The sequence below is a fragment of the Tursiops truncatus genome, chromosome 12 (genome assembly GCF_011762595.2).
Source record: "Tursiops truncatus isolate mTurTru1 chromosome 12, mTurTru1.mat.Y, whole genome shotgun sequence".
Lineage (NCBI taxonomy): Eukaryota > Metazoa > Chordata > Mammalia > Artiodactyla > Delphinidae > Tursiops > Tursiops truncatus.
This window is the reverse complement of record NC_047045.1, coordinates 63749700-63775533: the sequence shown is the minus strand read 5'-3', so window position 1 is coordinate 63775533 and position 25834 is coordinate 63749700. Positions and strand designations below refer to the sequence as shown.

The following is a 25834-nucleotide window of genomic DNA, read 5'->3' as shown; positions in this document are numbered from 1 at the left end:
AGCATTTCCACTAAGATCAGGAATAAGACAAGGTTGCCCACTCTCACCATTCTTATTCAACATAGTTTTGGAAGTTTTAGCCACAGCAATCAGAGAAGAAAAGGAAATAAAAGGAATCCAAATCGGAAAAGAAGAAGTAAAGCTGTCACTGTTTGCAGATGACATGATACTATACATAGAGAATCCTAAAGATGCTACCAGAAAACGACTAGAGCTAATCAATGAATTTGGTAAAGTTGCAGGATACAAAATTAATGCACAGAAATCTCTGGCATTCCTATACACTAATGATGAAAAATCTGAAAGTGAAATCAAGAAAACACTCCCATTTACCACTGCAACAAAAAGAATAAAACATCTAGGAATAAACCTACCTTAGGAGACAAAAGACCTGTATGCAGAAAATTATAAGATACTGATGAAAGAAATTAAAGATGATACAAATAGATGGAGAGATATACCATGTTCTTGGATTGGAAGAATCAACATTGTGAAAATGACTATACTACCCAAAGCAATCTACAGATTCAATGCAATCCCTATCAAACTACCACTGGCATTTTTCACAGAACTAGAACAAAAAGTTTCACAATTTGTATGGAAACAGAAAAGATCCCGAATAGCCAAAGCAATCTTGAGAACGAAAAACGGAGCTGGAGGAATCAGGCTCCCTGACTTCAGACTATACTACAAAGCTACAGTAATCAAGACAGTATGGTACTGGCACAAAAACAGAAATATAGATCAATGGAACAGGATAGAAAGCCCAGAGATAAACCCACACACATATGGTCACCTTATCTTTGATAAAAGAGGCAGGAATGTACAGTGGAGAAAGGACAGCCTCTTCAATAAGTGGTGCTGGGACAACTGGACAGGTACATGTAAAAGTATGAGATTAGATCACTCCCTAACACCATACACAAAAATAAGCTCAAAATGGATTAAAGACCTAAATGTAAGGCCAGAAACTATCACAGAAATATTTGTACATCCCGTAAATTGGCATTGACATCCTTGTTAGGGTTCAACTCCATGGTGATGTGTCTTCTCGTGGAGGGTCATTAATGGTGATCATGACAAGAGAAGTTGCATATATTTTATTTTTTTCATTTTTTGGCTTATGGTTGAAGGTACAGAGGGCTGAACCCAGGCAAAATATGAAGTTTTGATTTCTAATAAACAAATTAGACCTCAAATACTCTCTCGATATTTGTTTCTAAGAGAAAGTCCAAATTGTGTGGGACACAGAAAAAGAAAGTTTCTTTACTTTAATAAGTTCACATTAATGATAAGTTAACCAATAAGTACAAAGTAGTGACAGAAAGTGCATAGAGTTTAATGGGAACACCTAGGAAAAGCAGCTAACTCAAACTGGAGAGTGTGAGATAGAAGGCATTTCTTTGATTATGGAAATCTGGAGTTGAGTCCTGAGGGCTGCCTAGGAGTTGGCTGGGGCACAAGAGTGGGGTGGGTAGTGGGAATGGCAGGGGCAGGCTGTAGGCTCATGGCACGTGGGAGTCTATATGGGATTCTATATGCAGAAAGCCACTGGCCCAAATCACAAAGGGACTTGTGGGCCACGCGAAGGAGCTCGGGCTTAGCTGAAAGCCCGTGGAGGGCCATATAAAACCAATCCTACAGTTGAGTGAAATTCTGCTCAGAGTTTAGGGACGCCGAGCTTCATTCAAGTCCTTGCCCCTAAAATCCTCCTGGTCTAGGGTGTTGCACAGGCCCCAAGGCGGGGAACATGATTAGATGGACATTTACAAAGACTCCACTGACTTCACTGTATAGGATGGTTTGCAGGGGTCCTAATTGAAAGCAACAGGTCCTGGTCCAGGTGAGGAGCAATCTGTTGATGAGCATGGGAGCCTAGAAGAGCTGATAGATTCCAAATGAACAGACTTTAACCCTTCTTCTCCTCTTAAAAAAAAATTTTTTTAATTAAAAAAATTTCTGCTTCATTTTATTGTTATTAAGTAATATTTTAAAATATCATCTATTTACCTAATGGTTTGGAACATATGCCTACCATATTATTATGACATCTTTAGTAAATTCTCTGACAATCAGGTATGATCTTTAAAGTATTTTGGATATGGAAGAGACATGAATGTATTTTCTCAGACATGGAATACAAGTTGTCCTTTCTTCAAAAATACAAAATCCCGGGCTTCCCTGGTGGCGCAGTGGTTGAGAGTCCGCCTGCCGATGCAGAGGACACGGGTTCGTGCCCCGGTCTGGGAGGATCCCACATGCCGCGGAGCGGCTGGACCCATGAGCCATGGCCGCTGAGCCTGCGCGTCCGGAGCCTGTGCTCCGCAACTGTGAGAGGCCCGCATACCCCAAAAAAAAAAAAAAAAAAAAAAAAGTACAAAATCCCACATAGACGACAAAAGAAGCATGAAGTCAGTCTAAGTAATATGTTTCCTAGTTCGGTGGTTAAATAATTGTGGTACACTTTCCACAGACCCACAGACTATTCTGCTCCCTCTAAGGGTGTGTAGCTTCTGCTGGGACAATGGAGCTGACCCTTCTGTAGGTTCAGAAGCCTCTGTGTCAACAATTTCCTTTTCGCTCTTCAAAACGACTCCTGTTTTTTTTCTTTCTTTCTTTCTTTTTCTTTCCCCTGTGAAAAAGATCTTTCCTTTTAAATATCTACTCATTAAATACATTTTTTTACCAGCAATAATTTTGCATGCTTTCTTTTCCAGTCTGTTTATGGGTATTGGAAAGCTGTAGGTCTCAGTCTCAGATAAAAATATCAGTCTCCTATTTCGAAAGTATTCTCCATTCTGAATATTGTGTTTTAAATAAAATGTAACTTCAGGCATGAGTTAGGAAACATAATACTTTGAGGAACAGGTAGCTAGTATTTTTACTTCAAAGTGCCTGTTTTAAAAACCACACACCTGATGATATCTTGAAATTCTCAAGAAGATATAAAACAACCACCAGGCTTCTAGCTAACCATTTTTAGTTTAAGTTTGCTCAAGATAATTATGAAAAGTGTGAAGTGCTAGCTATTTCCTATTTTCTGACTCATCGTTCTACTGGAAAATCTAACTATAAAACTGGAGTTCACAGAGAAGCATTATATGCTCGTGAAACTAATTCAACATTCAGCCAACATTTTCATTGATTTCACCTTCATCAGACTGCTGGTAAGAGGGCATGTGGAACCTCCTGGACCTGGAGGATTTCAGGGGCAAGGACTTGAACGAAGTCCAGGTTCCTAAAACCTGAACAGACTTTCACTGAATCATAGGATGGGAAGATGTTAGGATACAGATAAGTAGATGAGCACTGTTTTAAAGGCAGGAGGCAGGTTGGAGGTGGGGGGAGGATGGTGAGAGAGGGATTTATTCCACCTTTCTCAAATCATTTCAGGGCTCCATATTTCCCTTTTCTTTTCTTCCTTTTTTTTTAAGATTTTTTTTTTTGATGTGGACCATTTCTTTCGAAGTCTTTATTGAATTTGTTACAACACTGCCCCCGTTTCATGCTTTGGCCCTTTGGCCGTGAGGCATGGGATCCTAGCTCTCTGACCAGGGATCGAACCTGCACCCCCTGCATTGCAAGGTGAAGTCCCAACCACTGGACCATCAGGGAAGTCCCTCCCCTTTTCTGAATATTAGGAAATTCATGCTTCTGTTTGCTATGATTCCTCATGCTGTAAATGATGTCTTCTCTTACTTTGATTCTTGTGTAGACTGACAGCCAGATGCCATTTTTAATACAGTAAACTATACAATGATATTTGAATATCTCATTCTAATAAATTCTAAGGATTTTCCAAGATTCCTAGGTAGTGACTGAAGGGGGTTGTATCTTGGAAATGGGATATCCCTCTGTGTGTTAAATAATAAAGCAGTTCAGAAATGTACAAAGTCACCAGAAGAGACAGACTGTGGCCTAACTGAAGGTGTTGACATGATTAGAGGAAAATGGACCAATCAGAAGGCACAGGTGGTGACACAAAGAATAGGCAGGGTCTCAAAAGCAGACATGGTCCATCCCAGCACCATATGCAAGAGACAGCATCATGGAGAACGCCTGCAGTGCACAGAATGAAGACTTGACCTGTCAGAGACCTGGAAACAGGGATATCCCAACATTTAGCAGAATGCGTCATGGCATGACATCAGTCACTAGCTCCCCTGGATCCAATTCCAACCTCACCAGGCCTCCTGATGAGAATGATTCCCACAGAGTGAGCCTCTGAGCAGGGAATGCCTTGACCAGAGGTGCAAGTGTTTGTATGCCTTTGGTAGAAAATTGTTCTCATGTAAACTATCAATGCAGTAGCGTATCTCTGATCTTGGTTAATGTGATATTGCCTCTGGAAGATGGAGCTTTTATGCTACTTCATGCCAAAGAAGACTCACAATGATAAGAAATGCCAAAAGAAAAAAAAAAAAGAAATGCCACCTAGTAGGGGTTCAGGTGACAAGCTGGTCACCTGCAGAAGACGCCACCTGAAAGAAGGCACCCTCCTCTTTAACTGCCCCAGCTGCACACTAACTGTACTTGTGTGCCCTCCCTCTTATTGCCTCTGTGAAAATAGGACTCTTTGGGCTACTAGTGATTCCAACCCCTGGCTGCATATTAGATTCATCTGAACTTTAAAAAAATGCAAAACCCGAGAGCGCCCTCCCAGACCAATTAAGGATGGGAATATCTGGGCATTGCCTTGGTGTAAATACTGTCTGTGTGATTCTAATATGTCCCCAGGGTTGAGAACCATGAGTTTGATTATTGATAGAAAGGCGGAGAAGTTCCCCAATATATTTTTAAAAACATTTAACGAGCATTATATGGATGAGAAACCCGAGGCTCAGAAACATGAGGCAATTTTCTCAGGTCTGTATAGCTAATAGGCAATAGGGCCAGGGTTTAAACCTAAAATTTTTTTGACAAAATATCAAGTTCTTTCCATGATATCTGGGCTCATGCAGAAGAGAAGGTAAGAACTCTGCCAGATTCTGGTGAAGGGAGAAGATTGAGGGGAGTGAAGGCAGAAAGGGCTTCTGGAAAGACTTCCCAAAAAAAGACAGAAAGGTAGAGACCTTTGCAGAATGGTCTCCAGAAACATATCCACATACAGTGGGAGTACATGCTCAAATTTTTTTTTTTTTTTTTTTGCGGTACGCGGGCCTCTCACTGCTGTGGCCTCTCCCGTTGCGGGACGCGCAGGCTCAGCGGCCATGGCTCGCGAGCCCAGCCGCTCCACGGCACGTGGGATCTTCGCGGACCGGGGCACGAACCCGTGTGCCCTGCATCGGCAGGCGGACTCTCAACCACTGTGCCACCAGGAAAGCCCTCAAAAAATTTTTATGGTAGGGGCACATAGTCAAAAAAGTACAGAGTCCACTGCTTAGAGAAGATCTTCTAAACCAGGGCTGGTGCAACCCAATCTGCCCAGGCCCCTGCCCTGCAATACAGTCGGCCCTCCCTCTGTTATCTGTGGGTTCCACATCCGTGGATACAGAGTGCTGACAGTAGGACGCCATTTTATACAAGGGACTGGAGCATCCGGCATTTTGGTATCTTCTGGAGTCCTGGAACCAATCCCCCGAGGATACAGAGGGACGACTGGATGCTCTGAACTCCGGGCTGGAGTCGGGGTACAGACGCGGGAATTCTCAAAACATTTCTGCAGGTGTTACTAGTGTCATGAGAACCCTTGGTTGAGAATCATTGTTCTAGAGCAGAGGTTCTGAAAGTGTGATCTGGAGGCCTCTGGGGGTCCTTAAGACTCTGTCAGGGACTCCATGATGTCAAAAAATATGTTTATAACAATACCAAGGTGTTATATGCCTTTTGTGCCCTTAGTCTCTCATAAGTGTTCAGTGGAATTCTCCAGAAGCTCCATGACATGTGGTAATGTTGTCATTCTGGAAGCTAATGGGATGTTTGCTTGTGTATTTTGTGCTTAGAAGTTTCTTCAGTTTCAGTTTCTAAAATGGTAAATATAAATAGGTATAACACACATACACAAAAAATCTCTGGGGTCCTTAATCATCTGTAAGAAGGCAAAGGGGTCCTGACACCAAAAAGGTGTCCTATTCTAGAAAGTATAGACGGCCAGGAGATATATATAATATAGTGGCAGAAGACAAGAATGAATAGTTAAGTTGGTTCAAATTGTGAAGAGCATTGCATAGCGTGTTGGAATTGGACCCCAATGGCTTTTGATCTCATACCATCTTTAAAAACATTTTTGAGCATGCATTCACAGTATGTGTGTTATTTTAAATTAATTAAAATACACTATTATATAAAACATTAAAAATCAGAAAATATAGGAATTTTAAAACAGATAAAGATGAATCAAGCAATATTTTCAAATAACTATTTTTATTAATGGTAAAAATACCTTCTGCTCTAAATAAGAAATAAAATTTTTAAACATGTTTTATTATTTAAAAAAAATATCTGTTGCTTTATAACAAAGCCATTCCAAAGTCTGATTCTAAATTCACTTTGTTGTGATCGTTGACTGAGCTGGAAAAGATACCTACAGAAGATGGAGAAACAATAGAAGATGGAGAGAAAAAAAAAATCATTGTGCCTCCTTATTCATAATGAATTAAATTTCATTTCCAGCTACAACTATGCAAAAGATTTTGTCTAAACTTAGCTAATAAATTTCAATCTTCTTTGATTTCAATTAGTTGGGAAGGTGTAAAGATACACCCAGATTTCCAATAAACAGGTTCAAAACCCCCTGTAACTCTTCCTTTGGATACTTTTTAACCAGACTAGAATATTTTGTTTCCAAGTTTAAGTGTGCAGGTAAGAGAGTGTCTAGCTACATCAGTTTCGGTAATAAAATCATTAAAATCACGTAACAAAGGATAGGTCAAATTTTATTTGTATCAAGATGCAGGAAGTCAGTGAATGAAGGCACTATTGCTACCCCCTCTGAGCTGAGCAACTCACAGTTACTTCAGGACTGCTTGGGTGACAGTGACCCCCTGATGCTGACAAGGGGAGAATTCATATATCAAGTATCAGCAAAATGAACTCAGAGGTTTCCTGTTTTCTTCCTGCAACTCCTGGTTGCACGCACCTGGCTTTAGGAGCAGTAGAAAGCCATGGGGGAGTTTTAATTAAAGGAGAAGCATTACCAGGTCTGTGATTTACAAGCATAGGTAACTAGTAAGAGACTGTCTAGAAAGGAGAGACCAGAGGCAAAAAAAAAAGACAGCAGGAGGCTGGGGTCCAAGCTGGAACTGCAGGAGGAAAGGGGGGAAGAATGGATTTGCGAGACATTTTGGAGACACACTTCACAGAAGTTTGGATGTGGGAGGATGGGGGAAAAGTCTAGAGGTGGCATGAAAGCTGATTATGCCCTTGCCTGTGCATGAGAGGAAGAGGGCAGGAATAAACATTATGCCTTTGGTTTCGGATGATCTGAACTTCCACCCATGTGTGGTATGAAGGTGATATTCCACAGCGTTAGAAGATCTGGGCAAGCTGAAGCAAAGCCCGTTCCTTCCAAGTCTTATTTTTCAGCTCTCCACGCCTAGGTCCTTTGCCTTTTTGGAAAGTCATTGATTTCTTTGAGACTTTGAAGAAAGCCACTGGCCCCACTTCAGAAAGAAAATGTACACACCCCAATATAAAATTGTACATATGCTTTAGAGGGTCCCCAACCCTGAGGTCCATCCGCCACTCCAGATTGGAGATGTGCCCTAAGTGGCTCTCTTGCTGCCCTCCAAACCTGCCCTATTTCATGTGCCGTTTCTCTGAGTCAGAGATAGTTTGCTAATTATAAGTCACTTCCTATTTTAGAAATCCTGATGACTTATGGTCAAATGCTTATGTTCATCATGCTGATTGAAGGATTGTAATTTTTAACGTTGGGTGAGAGACGGAGGAAGAATGGAGAATAAGAGGTCAATTCAAGGCTTTGTGATTTCCCTGGGTAAGCATTCATACAGCTCAGATGGGATGGGGTGTCGTGGGACACACACAGCGTCACCTGTGAATGATTCTTGCCTGATTGAACCTGGATCTAATAAGAAGTCTAGAAAGACAAGTGAAATGACACCAGAAGAAAGCAATCTGCCAAATCCAGAATGTGAGCTATTCTACAGAACAAATGACCTAATCGCCTTAAAAATAGCATGAAAACTTAAAAAGGGAGTGTCACGGACTAAAAGAGCCTTAAGAAATGTTAGCAATCAAAAGCAATAGGGGGCTTCCCTGTGGCGCAGTGGTTGAGAGTCTGCCTGCTGATGCAGGGGATACGGGTTTGTGCCCCGGTCCGGGAAGATCCCACATGCCGCGGAGCGGCTGGGCCCGTGAGCCATGGCTGCTAAGCCTGCGCGTCCGGAACCTGTGCTCCGCAACGGGAGAGGCCACAACAGTGAGAGGCACGCGTACCGGAAAAAAAAAAACAAAACAAAAGAAAACAAAAGCAATAGGACTCTGTATAGTGGAAAATGTGAGAAATTAGAATACAAACTTAATTGGATGGTATTGAAAATAATTTAGCTGGGTGTAATAATGGTGGTTATAGAAAAAGAACCTATTCTTAACAATTAGAGATGCACACTGATGTATTTCTGTGAGGACACAATATCTGAAATTTGCTTTAAAATAATCCAGAAAAAAAAATAGAGGTGACAGATGAAACAAATTTGGCAAGGTGTTTCTAACTGTTGAAACGGGATGATAGATATATGGGGGTTCATGATACTCTTATCTGTTTTCTTGTATGTTACAATTTTCCACAGTGAGTTTAGAAATATTATAAATATTTCTTTAAATGCATGGTTCTAAAATCTGGCTGATGATCAGAATCTCCTGGGCAGCTTTAAAAAAAAAGAGAGAGATTCCAGGAGCTGCACAGTCCTTCGGCATCAATCTTCTCTAGGTACACTTGTATTGGGTGGAAGAACGGGCCGTTTATAATTTCCCAGGACTCTGGTGCCGCCGGTCCTCATGGCCATCACAGTCATAGGTCGCCTCTTCTAAGATCTGACCCAGAGGTCTTATACTCCTTCCTCCCCTCTGATTTCTTTCCTTCCTGTCTCTCTCTGCTCCGCCCCCTTGTCTTTTCTCTCTGTACTTAAGGCTGAGGGCAGGAAACTTCAGAGGAGCACAGGTAACAGGCACTGGCACATCTTTCCTACTTCCCTCTGGGCCTCCATGTCTTCCCTGTTAAACCAGATGCCTTACCCTTAACAGTAAGTTCTCTTAATACCTATGGGTGAGAGATGTACCCCCTGCCCAGGTGTTCCTTGAAATAAAGTTGTTTGGGAAGTGTGGTCTTAATATTGGGGCCTTTTTCTTTCATCATTCGTAAACAGAAAACATCAACATTTGTTCTTAAATAATTTACTTTTTAATCTTGACTTCTGTGAAAAGTTACATTTAAATTTAGGAAAACTTGAAGAAAGCCAATAGAGAGTCAACAGTTTTCTATCAGAGACAACTAAATGTGCAAATTTCAAATGTCTTCTATAATAAGTATAAATAATCCCATTTATTCACATTAAGAATGAAAATATTGATACACAAAATATTAAAATAGCAACTTTAAAAGAACTAAATGAAAACACTGAAGTTTATGCGAAATCTTTAGAGAGACATTATAAAGAGATCTGCAAGGAAAAAGGCTTATGGTATCTCAAGGGGAAAACACATCACGTAGGACAAGTAAAGACCACGGAGAGTTAGTTACAGATTGCCAAACTTTTCAGGTTCTAAGTCCAGACCCCCCCCCGCAAAAAAATAGCAGCCTTTACCTCTGGGGACAATGTGTTTCCCTTCCTTTTTTTTCTAGAACAAGTATGAGAGTAACACAAAACACACAGAGAAACTGCAGGCCAAGGACAGAAAGAAATTTCCTCGTACTCATGGTTACAAGGTTGTGCTGTCCCAATGCTAAGGTGGCCACGAGGTCACTGCCCTGCACCCCAGCACACAGCATTAACACAGCAAACAAAACCATCACCAAAGGCTCCAGATTTCCCCGTGACCTTCTCCAATCTCATCCCCGCTCCTTCCCAATCGTCTCTCTAAGGAGGTAGGATACGCAGAAGCATCTACACACTGTGGAGAATGGTTTCTCATTGGAGGGCTGGGAAGTGGCTCTGACCAAAGTTTCACGAGGAAGCGTGAGAGTTTAATGAATTTATTTGCGATGCGACTTCTTCTTTCCAAAATGTGTGGAAAAGGTCGACTCCCCTACTGCGGTAAGGAGTTTGCTGTGTCTATAACATGACCGAAAGCCAGTATGTTATCTCAAGAAGACAGTATAGCAATTTCTGCAGACCAGAAGGAACAGCTTCACTTAAATAACCTTAAAGTTTGCAATAAAATAAATAAAGTGATTACGCAGACACAAGACTCTGCTGGTGGAGTTCAGGCAGGCTGTGTCTACGAGTCGTGCGTGCCCCTACAACAACCAGAAAATAGGTTATTATTATCAGTCAGTCTTCTTACTTAAACTTCTAGGGCAGCAGCGCAACGTAACAAACAAAATTCCCTCATATGTAACATAAGGGGCCATTATATGTGTAACCAGGTGTACGCTCACCTCAGTTCAAGTTAAGCTTTAGAAGTAAAGACAGTGATAACCAAAAGAGTTACACATCTGCCCACTGAGAATATTCTGGGTCTTACAAGGTGCATATTGTAAAGAGCAGCTGGTGTGCTTTTCACCGTGGACTTGTTCAGTCCCAGCAGCCTCAGCGTCACCGTCTGTGGACGTTTTTGCCGTGTCCGTGGGAAAGGAACGAGGCAGGTAGGGCGAAACCGTGAACGACCGGCACTTTGAGCCTGCCCGTTATCCCTGAGCTTCCCGAGCTTCCGGCACAGGGCCTGTGGGCCTCAGCTCCCCATCTCCGAGAAATGCTGATGGAGGGCAGGGGGGCTGGCTCCGAGTTTCCCAGCCCGCCTGACCTGCGTCTTTTCCCTTTTCTCTAAAGATGAGGCAGCAGTCCTGGCACGCGTTCTGAGTCCATGAGGTTCCTGGCCGCCTGCTTGGAAGGAGAGGTGTGGGCTGGAGCCCACACAACCCGCAGCCAGTCACACGCTTTGCTCAGATTCCAGGCCGGTGACCGAGAGCTTCTTTCTTGCCCTGCTCAGAGACACCCTGGCCCACCGTGCAGGGCCGGACCCTCGGGTGGCACCGGGGCGCTGGGAGCACAGCGCCACGCGGGCTAAGGCTCCAGGTCCCTCCGGGCCGGGGCTGGCCCCCTGGGTCAGGTTAGCCGTACATCTGCTTGAACTGAAAGCACTCGTTGCAGTAGCCATTGCACTTGGCGTTGCCGAAGTGCTCACAGGCGGGGGCCCGGCAGCGCTGCGTGGGGGGCTCCTCAGGGACGGGCTCGGGCCGCCGGGCGCTGGCAGCCACGCGCTGGCCGAGGTGCTGGCACTCCATGCACAGCTCCTGGTTGCAGCAGGCCAGCATGTTCCTGCAGGTGGCCCGCGTGCACTTGGACCAGGAGGTGCTCTGGGTGGCTCGGGGCAAGTCTCTGTGCTGGCTCGCCCTCTGGGTGGAGAGAGCAGAGAGAACCACTGTCACATTCATTGTTCAGGGACCCACATCTCATCTCATCCGACGGTGTGGGTTCTACAAAGGGCTGGGTGTGGTGAAGGGCACCTGCCTGACCAAGCGGACGGCGGGCGGTCTATGGACGGGAGCCTCCAAGGACCTTTCCTCCCCATCCCAAGAAAACAGATCTGGCCCCAGGGAGGCCCGGTGGAATCACCATCCCTAACACGGAGGCCGGCAAAGGCTGGCCCAGCTCGCTTCCGTCTGGATTAATACTAAGTTGCCCTCATTTAGACAGATCCCCTACCACCCTCCAACCAGCAGGAGAGGCGTCTATCCATGAATGTTTGCTTTTCTTATATGCCAGTAAGTGGAGGCACCTGGGACGTTCTGCCTTTTCCTTCTATCTCATAATAAGGGGATTACTTAAGAAAGTCGGCACTTCTGCTACAAATCCAAGAAGCCTCTGATCGCCATTTGGCTTTTCGGAGGCTTTAACGGGTTTTATTCCACGGCTGGTTTTATTTGCTTCTTAAAATGAACCTAAAGTAAACTTAGGCCATGAAAATCAATAGGAACTGCTGCGCTTCCAGCCCTGGGGGCCAGGCTGACTTTTCCCTTGGTTTTTCCCTGGAACTCAGCAGGGAGGAAAGCCTGCTTATCACTCTAGCAAGGAGGCGGGGCCCACAGGAGAGGGGGACGTCCCTCAAGATGTCTCACCAGCTGCTCTTCAGTCCTTTTCGCTTCATGAAATCTCTGGTTCTGAGCTTCGATGAAGCACTTCTGACAGTATCCTTCAAACACACTGCTTCCAAGGGCGCCGCATTCCCTGCCCAGGCAGGGGACAGTGTTCTGGAACCTGGAGGCCGTGGGGCTGGCTTTCCCTGAGGCAGGGACAAAATCTACAAGAGAGCAGAGGCTCATCAGTAACACGTACGGTTCACCAAGTGGACAGATGCTGACGTCAGGGAAAAACAGACAGGTTCCTAATACAGATTAGACCAGCTGCGCTCTACCTACGAGAGCAACCTTTCAGAAACCTAGCAAAATAACCAACAGAAATAATACTGTAATAAAAACATCTTTGACTTTACAGATCTCTCCCTTTGGAACAGCCCGCACTGGTCGGTCACAGGAACAGAACAAGCAGAGACATTAAGTGCCCATCCTTCTTTCAAATTTGAGATTTCAAAAACCACAAATGGACTCTTACGACGTCAGTGAAGGCCGCTCTCTTTCCAGCTACCACTCATCAGGTTCTGAATTTTCTCTAGTATGCCAGAGTTTCAAAAGAAGTCTCGTCTAAATTCTACCTTACAAACACTACACCACATGACCTTATAAAAACAAATCCTCTGAACTCTACCCACAGGGCTCTTGCGGGTTTTGGAACATGCTGTTCTGTGCTTTTGCTTCCAGGTGTGCCGGCAGAGCCACCGTGACTGTCCCCCCCACGCAAGGCACACTCAACGCCACAGCCCTTTCTTGAAGGGGCTCCCTTCTTGAATTTCAGGGGCAAACTGCCTTCTACGAGGGGTTTTGAAACGGGTGAAACCCATCCTCTCACTCACGTTTATTTTCTCTGTACTCGATGAAACACAGCGTGCAGAAGCCTTTGTTCTCTGGAGTCCCAAAGTACATGCAGCCCGCTTTCCTGCACTTGCTTGTCCCCGTCCTGTCCCCTGGAGTCCGTGCGGCCGAGGAGCGGTGGCCAGAGGGAGCCTCGGGCCCGGCTCTGCGGCAGGCATGTGGAGAGAGGCTCTGCGCGAGCTGTGAGGGGTCAGACTTGGAGCGCTGGTGGCAGGAGAGGGGGCTGCTCGAGCTGAGGTTCGGGGTGGGCTCGGCTGTAGTCCTTTTAAAGCAAGCACTGCAGATCCCATTAAACGTCCTGGTGACGTCCTGGAGGCAGGCTCGGCACTTGCCGGGGTCGAGATGCTGCGCAGGGTCCGAGGGGTGGCCCGCGGGAAGCTGCCGGGCGTTGTGGCATCGCTCGCAGAAGCCATTGTGCTGCACGTTGAGGGTGAAAGGGCAGCCGGGGCTCCTACACTTCATGGCCGTGGTCTCGCTGAACAGGAAGAGGCTGGGTGCTGTCGGAGGGGCTGAGTGGGGACCCCCGGCGGGCTCCTCGGGGCTCCAGGCCTCCCCCCGGGAGGCCCCGAGCACCAGGCGGGGCAGCGCCTCAGGGCCCGGCTTGGAGTTGGGCTTTGGGGCTTTGGTTTGTTTCTTGTGCCGCCTCTCCGAGCACTCGTGGCACAAAGGCTGGGTGTTCACGGACATGAAGAAAGGGCAGTTGGGCGTTTCGCATTTGATGTCCATGAGAGAAAGCTGGGGGACGGAAGGTTCCAAAGGATTCTGGGGGTGCGTGTCTCTCCGCCCCTGCTCATTGTTTTCCTGCCACTTCTTGTACTCGTGCTGGACAAGTTCAAAGTAATCATCTACCAGGTTTATTTCTTTGGGTAAGTTAGCTTCATCCAACCTAAAGACCAAAAGGAAAAGAAACATGAGACTACACACACACACACACACACACACACACACACACACACAACTTTACACCACTAGATCATAGAGCAAACTTTTAAAATGTGGACTGTGGTAATAACTTCATAACCATTCACTGAAATGCAGCCTGTGATGAAGACTTTGCACCTCTAACGTAACACAGTCCAATACTGTTGAGAAGACGTCATTATTTTGAGAATCAGTCTTATTTAACTAATTTTGGCCCAGCCCAAATTATAGATAATTCTAAAGAAAGGGCTCCTCAGGGGTTGCTTCTACACTTAATTACCCTCTTCCTCTTTGAAAAAGTCACTTTTACTTTCTAACTTCTCAGAGACCAAATTTCTAGTGAAATGTTATTCAAGGTATTCATTTGGGATGAGCTTACTTTATAGTACAAACTACCTTATAATGTGTTCTGTATTTTTCTTTATCAATTTACTTTATTAATTTTAAACATGCACCTGGTCTCTATTAGTGGTAACTGCCACGAGCAGTAACTAAGAGGCAGACACACCATCAGGCGTTACATACTGACTTCTGACTCTGTAATTTGTTCATCTCCACTTTGAGAAACCGATTCTCTTAGGCCTTCTCGGTCGTGTGCATTTCAAAGTTCTAGGAAATGGGCATCTCTTTATCATCAAGCCAGTGTTTAAAATTTTGATACCTGTACAACCTGTACTCTGGGTCTCTCCTCCCCGCCCCATGTGGCCAAGTCACGTGCCTGCCACATAAACACATTCTGCAGCGCAGTCTGCGTCTGGTGTGTCTGCCTTACCCAGAAGCCAGGAGAATGAGTGTTTTGTCTCTAAGAATTTTCGCTTGCTAGTCTAGCACTAGGGCAATTAAAAAAAACAAAACAAAACCCATCCTCGATGTGAACGCACTTTTTAAAGCCACAGGGCTGACACTCAGCAACCAGATATGCAGAAAAATCATTTTGGATAAATTACTTGTTCCCATTTGAAACCCAAGTTAGTGCTCCCTGAAGTGATGGTCTCTGACTCACACACAAGCCCCTAAACTTGTTTCACGCTGGAGGAAACCAGCTTCGAATAACTTTACTGTTGGTCTTTGGGGTAGCAGCAGCTTAAAGATGACAAGGCATAGAGCGAAAAACAAACTGCTTACTTTGCAGCGTTAATTATATGGGTGGTGCCGTGGTCCCAGCCTTGAACAGGGATTTCCATCACCATCAGGTACTCTTTCAGGAGCTTTTCCTTCATCTCATTCTCAGGATCTGTCAAAAAGTGAACTTTTAAGTCTTCGAATCTTCCTCTCTCTCTGTTAACAAGTGGAACAGCTCGGATTTCTGAGGGAAAAAAATAACACATCAGCAAAATATGATTCTACTAAATGAGATTATGTGTGAGGCCATATATATAACAACTACATTTTGAAAATGCAGAAAGGATACAATTACAGAGGGGAAAAGTATTATCTAGCCACAAAATCAAATGGGGAAACAAACTGTACTAAACTCTAATAAAAAACACACGGTTGGGACTTCCCTGGTGGTGCAGTGGATGAAAATCCGCCTGCCAATGCAGGGGACACGGGTTCGAGCCCTGGTCCAGGAAGATCTCCCATGCCGCGGAGCAACTAAGCCCGTGCGCCACAACTACTGAGCTTGCGCTCTAGAGCCTATGAGCCACAACTACTGAGCCCACGCACCTAGAACCCGTGTTCCGCAACAAGAGAAGCCACTGCAATGAGAAGCCCGCGCACCGCAGCGAAGACCCAATGCGGCCAAAAATAAATAAAATTTAAAAAAACCAAAAAACCCCCACACGGTTTCCAGGACGCCCACAGCACATTAAGCAGCCTGGAGGCAGGAGGTCTTACTGGTCAAATCCCACACTCAGAACCAGATCGACCTGGGTTCGAGTCCTGACATCCATCTCTGTGACATCAGGTAAGTTATTTAACTTCTCTGAGCTTCAAGTGCCTCATCTGTACTATAAGGTTACTGCATCCACAGGGATGCCGTGAAGATGAAATGAAATAAAATAATGTACCTAAGCATTTGTAAAGTGCCTTATTAGTTCCTCATTAAGCTATTACAATAATACCTAACCTGCCAGACATTTGCCTGCCCCATGCCAGGCACTGTATTACGGGGCTAACTAAGAAATGGTAGCAGTAATATACATTATCTCCTACTTGCCACTAACATGCTGAAAGTGCTTCCCAAACTATAGACAAAAAGTTGGGGGCGCATTACGATGACTGCTATTCCATCACTGTTGCTAAACAGCTGACAGAACACTGTATTTAAATAAAACTAATATACTTAAATGAGACTTTCAATAAGGAGCAAAAGAGCAAACCCTGATGTTCAGGAGGAACGGGGTGTACCAGTATCTACCAGCAAGTACAAACGTGAATAGATGCTTAGTTTTCTCACCAGGTCCACTGTCCTTCATGGTCACCAGGGGTACAAAGTGTTGGCTGTCGTAGCCGAGAATGATGGGGTATCTGTAGCATTCCTGGGCAGGCCAATGGAGAGGCAAGTAAATTCCGCCCACCTTCAAAGGAGCGAAATTGGAACCCGATTCCAAACTTCTCAACATTTTGTCTGTTTAAGGAAAGAGAAAGAAAAGATAAGGCCCTCCGTGGCTTTCATCAGATTCCATTTAACTATGGTCTCCTGTAACTTTGGTAGCATGGGTTTTCCTAAGAGGTAAAGCACTAAAGCTGAAAAGCACTTAAATACAGATAAGCCATCAGCAGGCATCTCACCTGAAATGACAATGATCGGCCTTCTGAGGATGTTGCAAAGGACGAATATGTGTATTTCTTCCAGTGAATTATACTGAAGTCCACTGCGGGCCACTGGTACGTCCGTGGATGCCATTTTGACAAGGCTGTCCCATTCATCAGTCCAGTTCTAAGGGGACAGAAAAGAAATCATTGAATGTACTCTGCACTAAAAAACAATTCTGGCTTCAGTCTATAATTTATCACTTGTATCCCTCGGCTTACTTTTACCCTTTCTTGAAATTATCATTTAAACGATCACCCTTTTGTCCCCACTTTGGTTTTCTTCCCTTACTTTTTTCCACTACAAGGCAAACTCAGAAGTAGGGGAGGATGGGGACAGCACCTGCTTTCAAAAAAATCCCTGATGAGGCATAATGTCAACGCTCCTCATCCAAACGTGCACAAAAATCCCAAACTTGTGACTGAAAATGGGGAGGCGCCCGTCTGAATCTGATGGGCTGGCTCAGTAAAGCACGAGAAGGGCAATCAAACTGGAAAACAACGAAAACGCCACAGGGAAGCCCGAGATCAGAAAGATCATTCAAAAATGACTCCCCAGCTGGGAAGCTGCTGCCCTGGAGCCTCCCAGCAGTGACAAGAGCCTCAGGTCCATCCCACAGGAGGTTTCTGGTGTTTTCCATTGACTCTGCTTTGCCAGGTTCATGTGACCCAGCAAATCACATGCTCCTTGAGAGCAGGGACTGGCCGAAGGTACTGTTTTGCCACCATGGAGCTCTGTCAATAGATGCTGGATGAGGAAACACAACATACCCGGGTATCGTAGCAAAGCCCCGTTTCCACGAATTCCTGAGACTTCAGAGACTCCAGCTGCCAGCGGAATTTAAAGTTGCGGGTGTCCGTCTCCTTGAGGGTGCTGAAGAGCGCCTTCCTCAGGACCAAGTCTGTGTCCTGAACACCCCACATGTACTGGGAAGCAGCGTGCATGAGGCAGTTTCCGTCACCTGAGGACAGAAGGGAAGCCAATTCAGGCAACCTACATCTAAGGCCCAGCGGGGGTTTACAGAATAAACTAGCCTTACGGCTACCATGCGGGGACCCAATAGCGCTTGTGAGAAACGCCAGTGGTTTAATGTCTTAGTCGAAGGGCCAACTGGTAACATTTCACAAGGTGATGACAGCTTTAACGGAAAAAACACGTATCATTCTTTTAACTCTCATTTTGAATGAATGACACTAACAGAGCCAAGGAATCAGGGAGTGAGAGCCAGGAGCCCTTGGTTCCAGCCTGGCTCTGCCCTAACTAGTTTAGGTCACCTTGGGGGGAAATTCCTTAACCTTCGAGTATTTTTCCTCTTTGGAAATGAGGACATTATGATCTCTGAAGTCCATTCCTTTCTAACATGCCTTGCTTTTCTGGCTAAGACGCTGGCACTATTGCTCTCTGACTCTGAGAGAGAACCCCCAGGGTAACATGCTCAAACCAGGAAGCTGGTCTGGCTCCATTTACTAGACAGGGACGGCCTGGCCATGACTCAGTGGTACATGACTTGACCATCCCACCACAGCCTTTGGGGCCTGGGAGCTTCCTCTCCTGGTCTGTAAAGTGGGAGTGAGAAGACAATTACCTACTGCCTGCCCACCCCACCCCCAGAAATGCCTTGTGTGAACCCGCCTGTTAGCAATTAGAGTCCTTTTTCAGAGTTTAAAGAGGGCCTCGATGTCTACATTTGAAAATAATTCAGTGTTTAGGGCTGGCACTTGAAGAATTTTGAGGCTTTTGAGAAAAAGATAGGTCTAATCTTATTCTATCAACTTTGCTGCTTTTATAGGTTAAAATCCACAATTCATGAGACTGCATTGCTTTTTGAACTCCAAAGAATAAACATTTTGGAGGTCTGTTTAATATTAAAAAAGTTAACTCCTTAGTCTCTTTTGGGAAGTGCATAATTGTTTTTATAAAGAAAAGTTCAATCGTGTTCTTACATTGTTCTACGGGGCAGTAAAGCCATTTGAAATTTTATCAAGTCTTAATTATAGTCAACTGTAAACAAAAACAACAACCACCTCTCAAAAATGTATCCACAGCCAGTATCCGTTCAACTTACACACTTAGAAAAACTAGCTAAATAAACATTCAAAGCAATGAACCAAAAAGATCGCTCAAGGCTTGTGTCTTGGCAGAAATGTAGCAACAACTGCATTCTGTTGAAATTTCCCCTTTGCAAAATCTAGAGCAAAGATAAGGCTTTTTTTCTTCTTGTGCTTACTTTCAGTTCTTTATTGAGATGCACCAGCATAAAATTCCCTAAGTAACATCTGGAATTCCCCAGCGCTAAGTTATTTGACTAGCAATTGAGCAACAGCTATTGTACTTTTTGTTCTGGTGTGTAGACATTTAAAGTGCGAAGTGCACCCTGGACTTTCCAAGTGGGTGTGGTCAGGGTGAGCTGGAATAGGGCTACTCATTATACAAGTGAAATCGCTGCAGCCAATAGACGTTGGAATTTTTCACATGAAGTTTCAATTTTATGCCACCTACTCCCTTCCTCATTCACCACAGTCTCATATCCTCAAATGCAAACTTGTGAATCACCCCCTCCCCAAACAGACCATTGACTTTGTAGAGCCCTCCTATAGGGGGAAGGCTTAAAGAAAAAGTGCTAATAAAATCAGAGAGGAAAAGTCATTTGTTTCCTTCCTTCCCCTAAATATCTTTTCTTCCTTTCCCAGAATTTTAAGGAATTTTTTTTCAAGTGGTGAAATAAAAGGATTCTGAGCCTAAAAATCCTTACTTCTCAGAAAATGATATCAGAATGCACTTGCTTTTGTAGTTTTGTTTGTAGCGTGAATCCTTGATTTAAATGACCTATCTTTGCAAAACCAGTATTTACTTTTTATATTCAATTTTTTCTCTTAAGGAACCAGAGCAAGTTAACCCTAAAATCTCAGTTTAGTTCATGATAATATGGTTTTTCTCTTTCCACCACATTTCTAATTTGGCAGAATCTCTTCTTTCCAACTTTCCCACGTCTTTTTGTAACCAAATGGGAGAGAGTTAAAACCACAAACTGTCAGGAACATAAACCCCTTGATGATGACTTCACATAATTAACTACTTCTAAGCATCACTTGACTTAATGCCAAGAACAACATAAATACTACATAGCCCCAGTTTTCTTTCTATGTTTCTAAGAATCTATGCTTCAAAAATAAAAGCAAGATGTTAAGGTGATGCTAACTCCCAGAACCAAAGGAAAAAAACATGCCCCTCAATCGTGCCAAGTTACCCAAGTCAAAAATGGCCAAAGTGAATGTACCAATTTATTTAAGTTGATGTTCTTATCATCTCACTGTCAACAAGGATGTACTAATTTTGCCCTTCGACATATTATTTTGATCGGGATGGTTTACGATTGTCACTGATCTAAGGCCAGGAGCCTTTTGAGAAAAAGGCCTTACTTAATATAAGCAGCCTACTTGCTTCTTGTAATGATTCGCTACATTTATAAAGTAGAATTTTGTATCTGCATGAAACAGTATGCTCGAATGTTTCTGTGATGTGCATACTCTTGCTTAAAGGAAATAAACAAAAGACAAAACAGTAAAGCTTAGAACAGGAAACACCTACTAGTCATAAACGGCCATTGGGTAGACAGTCACAGACAGCAAGAAATGCAGTACAGTACTAGGAATCCCCAAAAAAACATGAAGTAGAGGTCTAAAACCTGCACTAAAAATCTCAGGTATCTTTCTAGTTCGTATCATGGGACTGTGGGCAACAGAACCCAGGTAAGGGAGGAGCTGACAACAGTCACTGGTTAACCCATAAAATGTGTCACTGATTCAAGAAGTGTAAGGCCATCATCACAAGCATTTTCTAATGACAGTGGGAAACGCCACCAGTTTTCACACAATGCTTTCCTTTTGAACTTAAAGCCTTTTGATATTTCCATTACTGGCTAGGGAAGGGTATTTCACAGATGATTAAACAGTTGCAAGAATTACATACAGAAGTCATACATACATACCATACACATATACTTAATAGGTGCATGGTGTCTAGAAATGCATTCTTAAAGCCTCAGTGCGCTCTGCTGTCTAACATATACACTAGAAAATATCCTTAATTAAAATATTCACAAAACAAGCTTGCTTTCGTTACGTGCCCCTTATAGAATCTCTATACTAAGGTACCTGCGGCCTTAAGAGATTCGATTTGGACTGGTGCTATTACCTTCTAATAAATGGGCACCCAGCCCGGTGGGAGCTACCCCGGCCCCCAGACAAAAGCAGGTCTTACCATTTGTTTTCAGCGCCACAAGCTTCCTGACTTCTCGGCACCAGTTGAGCTTCTTCTGGCTTTCCAGGGAGGCCTGGATGTTTCTGTCGATGAGAGCATTGTGGATGATCTCCCGAAACTGTGGACAAAACTGGCAAGTCCTGAACATTTCCAGCGTGTACCGGTGCATGGATTTAAAATGGTGAATGATTCCATTGGTAGGTTTAAAAATATCTTCTGGAGTTCTCTCTCTTATCTTCACAGCTTTCCGCATATTGCTCAAATACAAAGCCAGAGGAAGGAGTTGCTCACCCATGGTGCTCTCCAACACCTGAAGAGGAGGGAAAGAAAACCCCATGCCGTTAGCTCAGCTTTGATATGACTCCTATATACCTGCCTGCAGGAAACCCCAGTGTTTGATCTTGTCATTACCCTAAGCGGTAGGCAAAAGATCTTAGTCACCTCTACTCCCAGGATACTAGCTGGCCCCAAAGATGAACTCACACCGGACTGTTTTAAGTTACATCACTTTTAAAGATTAGTCTAAACAAGAGAAGGAAGGCGGGGAGTGGGCAACGAGGAGGAGGGGAATAACCCATGTTTTCAGTAACATCTGTCAGGGAGCCATGCCTGTCTGTCAGCAACAGGTATGGTGCCTCGTAACCGACTGAAAATCCCACTCCATCCTGATGCTGCTCTGGGGCAGCCACTGGATTTGAGGCGCCCTGAATGCCAGTTACAGGCACAATGTAGTCCTGACAAGTCTGGCTCCTTTCCTAACAGCACCACCAAGCAACCCTCGCTCTTAGGCAAAGTCTTGATTTACCTCTTTCAAGCACTCCCTCCCTATACTGGAAAGACAATAAATATTTTGCGAAAAATCCTGCAATTTTATGCTGCCACCTAGTCTGTTGATTGGATTCTTCTCTTTAGTCCCCAAAAGAAATATTTATAAAGCGTATACTTGTAAAATGTATTGTAATATACAAAGAGTTAAACTGAATGTTTTATAACCAACAAAAAAGCTTATTCCCAGCAAGATGTTTTGCAATTTTAAGAGCAAACAGTCAGCGGTCTTTCAGAACCTCTCCACTGAACTTAACAACATCAGAATAAAAAATAGAATAATGATAACAATAACGATAATAGAATAATAAATTCTATACTTCCAAGAGCAGCTATTAGAAGTACAGAATTATATTCTATATAATTACAGAATTAACTGTATTACTTCAACTCAACCGTTAACCAAATTTTATTATCGTCCTCCAGGTACCAACACTCAGATGGATTTTGCACCCTGTCTTCACCCTGAAATCTTCAAGCATAATCGACTGGTGGAAAGAAATAAAAGTCTGGAAGCAGACAAGGAAAGAAGTTTCAGCCAGAGGGACCACTCAGGACAAATGAAAGAGGAGGGGGGCAAACCCCAGCATCTCCAACCCATGCCAACAGCATGGAATGATGGAATGATGTAACGTGGGATCTTTACAGAGCAGAGCTTTGTGGAGAGCCAGCTCACATTCACTGGCCCTTAGTAGGGTGCCTTGCCATCCATCCTAATTTCCAAGATGAAGACAAAGACATTTTCAGAGCACGAAGAGAGCCCCTAGGAAGTTTCACTGCATTTGTTAATCCCACTCTTGTGTCATACTCTTTACCGGGGCAAGCCTCTAGCTGAGAAAGAAGTTAAACCAATGTAAGAGGGAGAAGAAACCTAGATTACAGAGAAGCCAGTCCTGGTGGGTCTCAGCTCTCTCAAAGTCATTGATAAAATGGTCTAAATTCTCACGGGCCGCTACAAGACTCTGAGGTTGCTTCTGAGGAGTCTTCTCGTGGTGAATTTAGCTCAGGATTCCTTATCTGATAGCTGGATGATGCCTGGAAGAAGTCATTCTCTGGGTCAAATGGTAATCTCTGCTTTGATGTCAGATATTCCTTGCAGGTGGCTTTGGGCAAAATCATGGCAGGACCACAGACACAACGAAGGGATAAAAAGATCACACACACATCCCCTTGGTGGCATGCAAATGCCTCTTTCACGATGTCATTCATTTGTCCATCCGTCACTCAACAAGCACTGCCTGACCACACACTTCTACTGCCTGACCATCAGCTTGATGCTGAGGCTAAAGATAAAGACAACCTCATTCCCCGGCTTGAAATCGCATGACCACCTTAGTCTCCATCTACGGCAACTGCAGGACTGGTCCTGCTCAGGTAGGTCCCACACCATCCAGGGGCAGGGCTTTGCTGAGAAGCCCGGTCTTCCAACACCCGCCCCTTGCTAATCTCAGAACACCACTCCTGTGGTTGCAGAGTGCCTGCTGCCCTCACAAGGAAACAGACAGGCAAGAGGAAGATTTCTAACAAGCTAGTTGTAGCCTCTTTTTTGCTTTTTTGACTCTTCTTTTATCTTCTTCTTCACCTAAGATCTTTCAGCAAAGTTCTCAAATAGTGAGAGCTGGAACCATAAGCAAGACATGCAAATGTCAATATTTGATAGTCCGGTGTCACTTCACTCATAGGTTCAGCCTCGCACGGCCTGCAGAATTGCCTCCTTAAAAGAAATCAAAACCCACTGCCCAACTGCCTAGGACTTGGACTTCTCCATACTTAAGATTAAAGAATAATCTGACCTGTGATAAAGAATTTCTGACCTATGATTGCAATGTCCTTATATGCAAAGACATACAATATTACCCGTAACATTTCTTTCATGTTTGTTACCTCACTGGCTTTTTATCAACAAATATCGACTTTTTAGAAAGTACCCCTCCAAAAATTCAAAAATTGTACAAAGAATTGGAAAAAAAAATAAAGAAGCACTTTAGACCACCAAGACTGAAGCAGTAACTGGCTGTTTAATACTCTGGGACATTAGGGCTGTGGTCCAGAAGACCCTATAACACTGGTTCTCTCAGAAGGCTGCCCTGAGATACTTGACCAGAGCAGCTTTCCAAGGAAAGAAGATCAGAGGCAGGGAGAACTGAAAACAAAGCGGTCTCAACAAGTTCTGAGCTCCTTCCTTACTTAATACCACGGCTTTCCTGAAGGGCCAGGTGGCAGGATGTGGGACGACCCCGACTGACAAAGACAGTCTGACTGGGGGATAGGGGCCTGCAGATGCTCTAAGCTGGAGCCCCCAAAGGCAGGCCGACCACCCACTGCTACACGCATACTTCTCTGACACTGCTTAACTCTCAGTGTCTGCAAGCCGTCCCCGGGAAGTTGAGCTGACCTGGCTCCCCGCCCCCTGGGTTTTGCTGCCCCTGAGACATGCCACACCTTCGGGCTGGTGCTACAACAATCTGGAAAGAGGCCACAGCAGTTTGCAAGGGCTACGTAGCCGTAAGCATGCAGAGCTTGATTCCAAAAAAAAACAAGCCAAAGAGCAAAGCACCAATGACCACCCGCGACCAAGCGGCCCCGGGGGCGACTCTCCCCGCAGGCAGCTGCCTTTCAAATTCTCTGCATTATCTGCAAGAAACAGCTGGCTGGATCTTGAATCCCGGCTGTCACCCTAACATCTGGCGCGGCCCCCTCAACTCTCAGCAGTTCAGAACCTACAACGGGTACAAACGGCCAACAAACTCCCCTCTGGAACCGCTGCAAAACCAAGGCCAGGTCGACGGAACCAGCCCGCGGGTCGCTGCCAAACTCGCACCCGCAGCCCTTGCCCGGGGGAGACAGCACAGGGACACGGGGGTTACCTCTTCGGGACACGCGATCCTCTGCAGAAACTCCAAGTCCAGGTCAGGACAGGCGTGCGCCGCCGGCTGGGGTCACGGTCGGGGTCGGGGCCAGGTGGAGGCGGCGCCCCATGGACGCCCTGCTCGGGGTTAGTTCGCGGGCCGGTCCGGGGGTGCGGATCTCTGCTGCCGCCGCCGCTGCCGCCGCAGTTTCCCCGACGGCCGCTCTTGCCGCTCCGCCCCCGCGGCCCCTAGCTCGCTGCACTTGGCCGCCGCCAAGGCTGCAGACTGCCAGTTCTCTTTTTTCCCTTTCTGTTTTACCGCCCGCGGACAGCCGGGGATTTCCATCCAGGGACTTTCCAGGCACGTGACGCGGGCCGGGCGCCCGAAGCCGGTGGTCTCCTGCCGCTAGGGGGCGCAGGAGACGCGGGAGGCCCGATGCGCTCCGCCCCGCCCCGTCCCCGCCCCGCCCCGCCTCGCCAGACGCCCGAGAAACTCCTGCGCCCCGCCCCGGGGTGTCCCCGCTTGAGTCACCTGGGCATTTCGGAAGCTGGACTCAACGTCACATCCATGTGGAAATCGCAGTGATGGGAACTGGAAATGAAATAGGTTCTTTTTCTCAGCCGTTTTTCTGCAGAAAATCATCAACTGTGGAGAACAAGAAGGGAAATCATAAAGAAAGAAAACCCTAAAAACCACCACAGGCCTCCGCTGGATTTGCAAAGCTTGGACTGCGCACGTGATGAGCTCGTAGGGGAGCGCCCAACTCTGGGCCCCCGGGGGGATTTCGAGAAAAATATGCAGTCACAGCCCTTGGTCCCCGTCCGCAGCATTCGTGCCGGCCCCGGACCCCAGGCTGGTGAGATGCTGTTTCGAAGTGACGTCAGATCTCGTGGCCCTGCAGCCTCGAAATTCGCAGGGGCAAAGCCAGTCTTAGATAAAATTAGGAATCAGATAAAATTAGGAATCAGAACCACTATCAACCGCGGGCTTCACTTGACTGATTTTCCATCTCCATTTCTGCGTACCAGGGCCCTGGGGGGCCTCCCATTGAGGTAGCATTTCAGTTGAGAAATCACTTCTAGTCCCTTACTGTCCTTGCCACGTCCCCCTAAG

The 25834-nt window shown here is 45.2% G+C and overlaps 1 protein-coding gene across 1 annotated transcript; it reads right to left on the bottom strand.

Moving 5' to 3' along the window:
- Nucleotides 1–9703: 9703 nt before the first annotated feature.
- Nucleotides 9704–25048, bottom strand: TNFAIP3 (TNF alpha induced protein 3). The gene is made up of 9 exons (XM_019951907.3): nt 24740–25048; nt 21048–21357; nt 17558–17748; nt 16766–16913; nt 16431–16601; nt 15155–15335; nt 13090–13994; nt 12239–12420; nt 9704–11515 (listed from the first exon to the last, which is right to left on the bottom strand). Exons 2-9 carry the CDS (start codon nt 21340–21342, stop codon nt 11231–11233), a joined length of 2358 nt encoding a protein of 785 aa, XP_019807466.1. The 5' UTR covers nt 21343–21357; nt 24740–25048; the 3' UTR covers nt 9704–11230.
- Between the last annotated feature and the right edge of the window lie 786 nt (nt 25049–25834).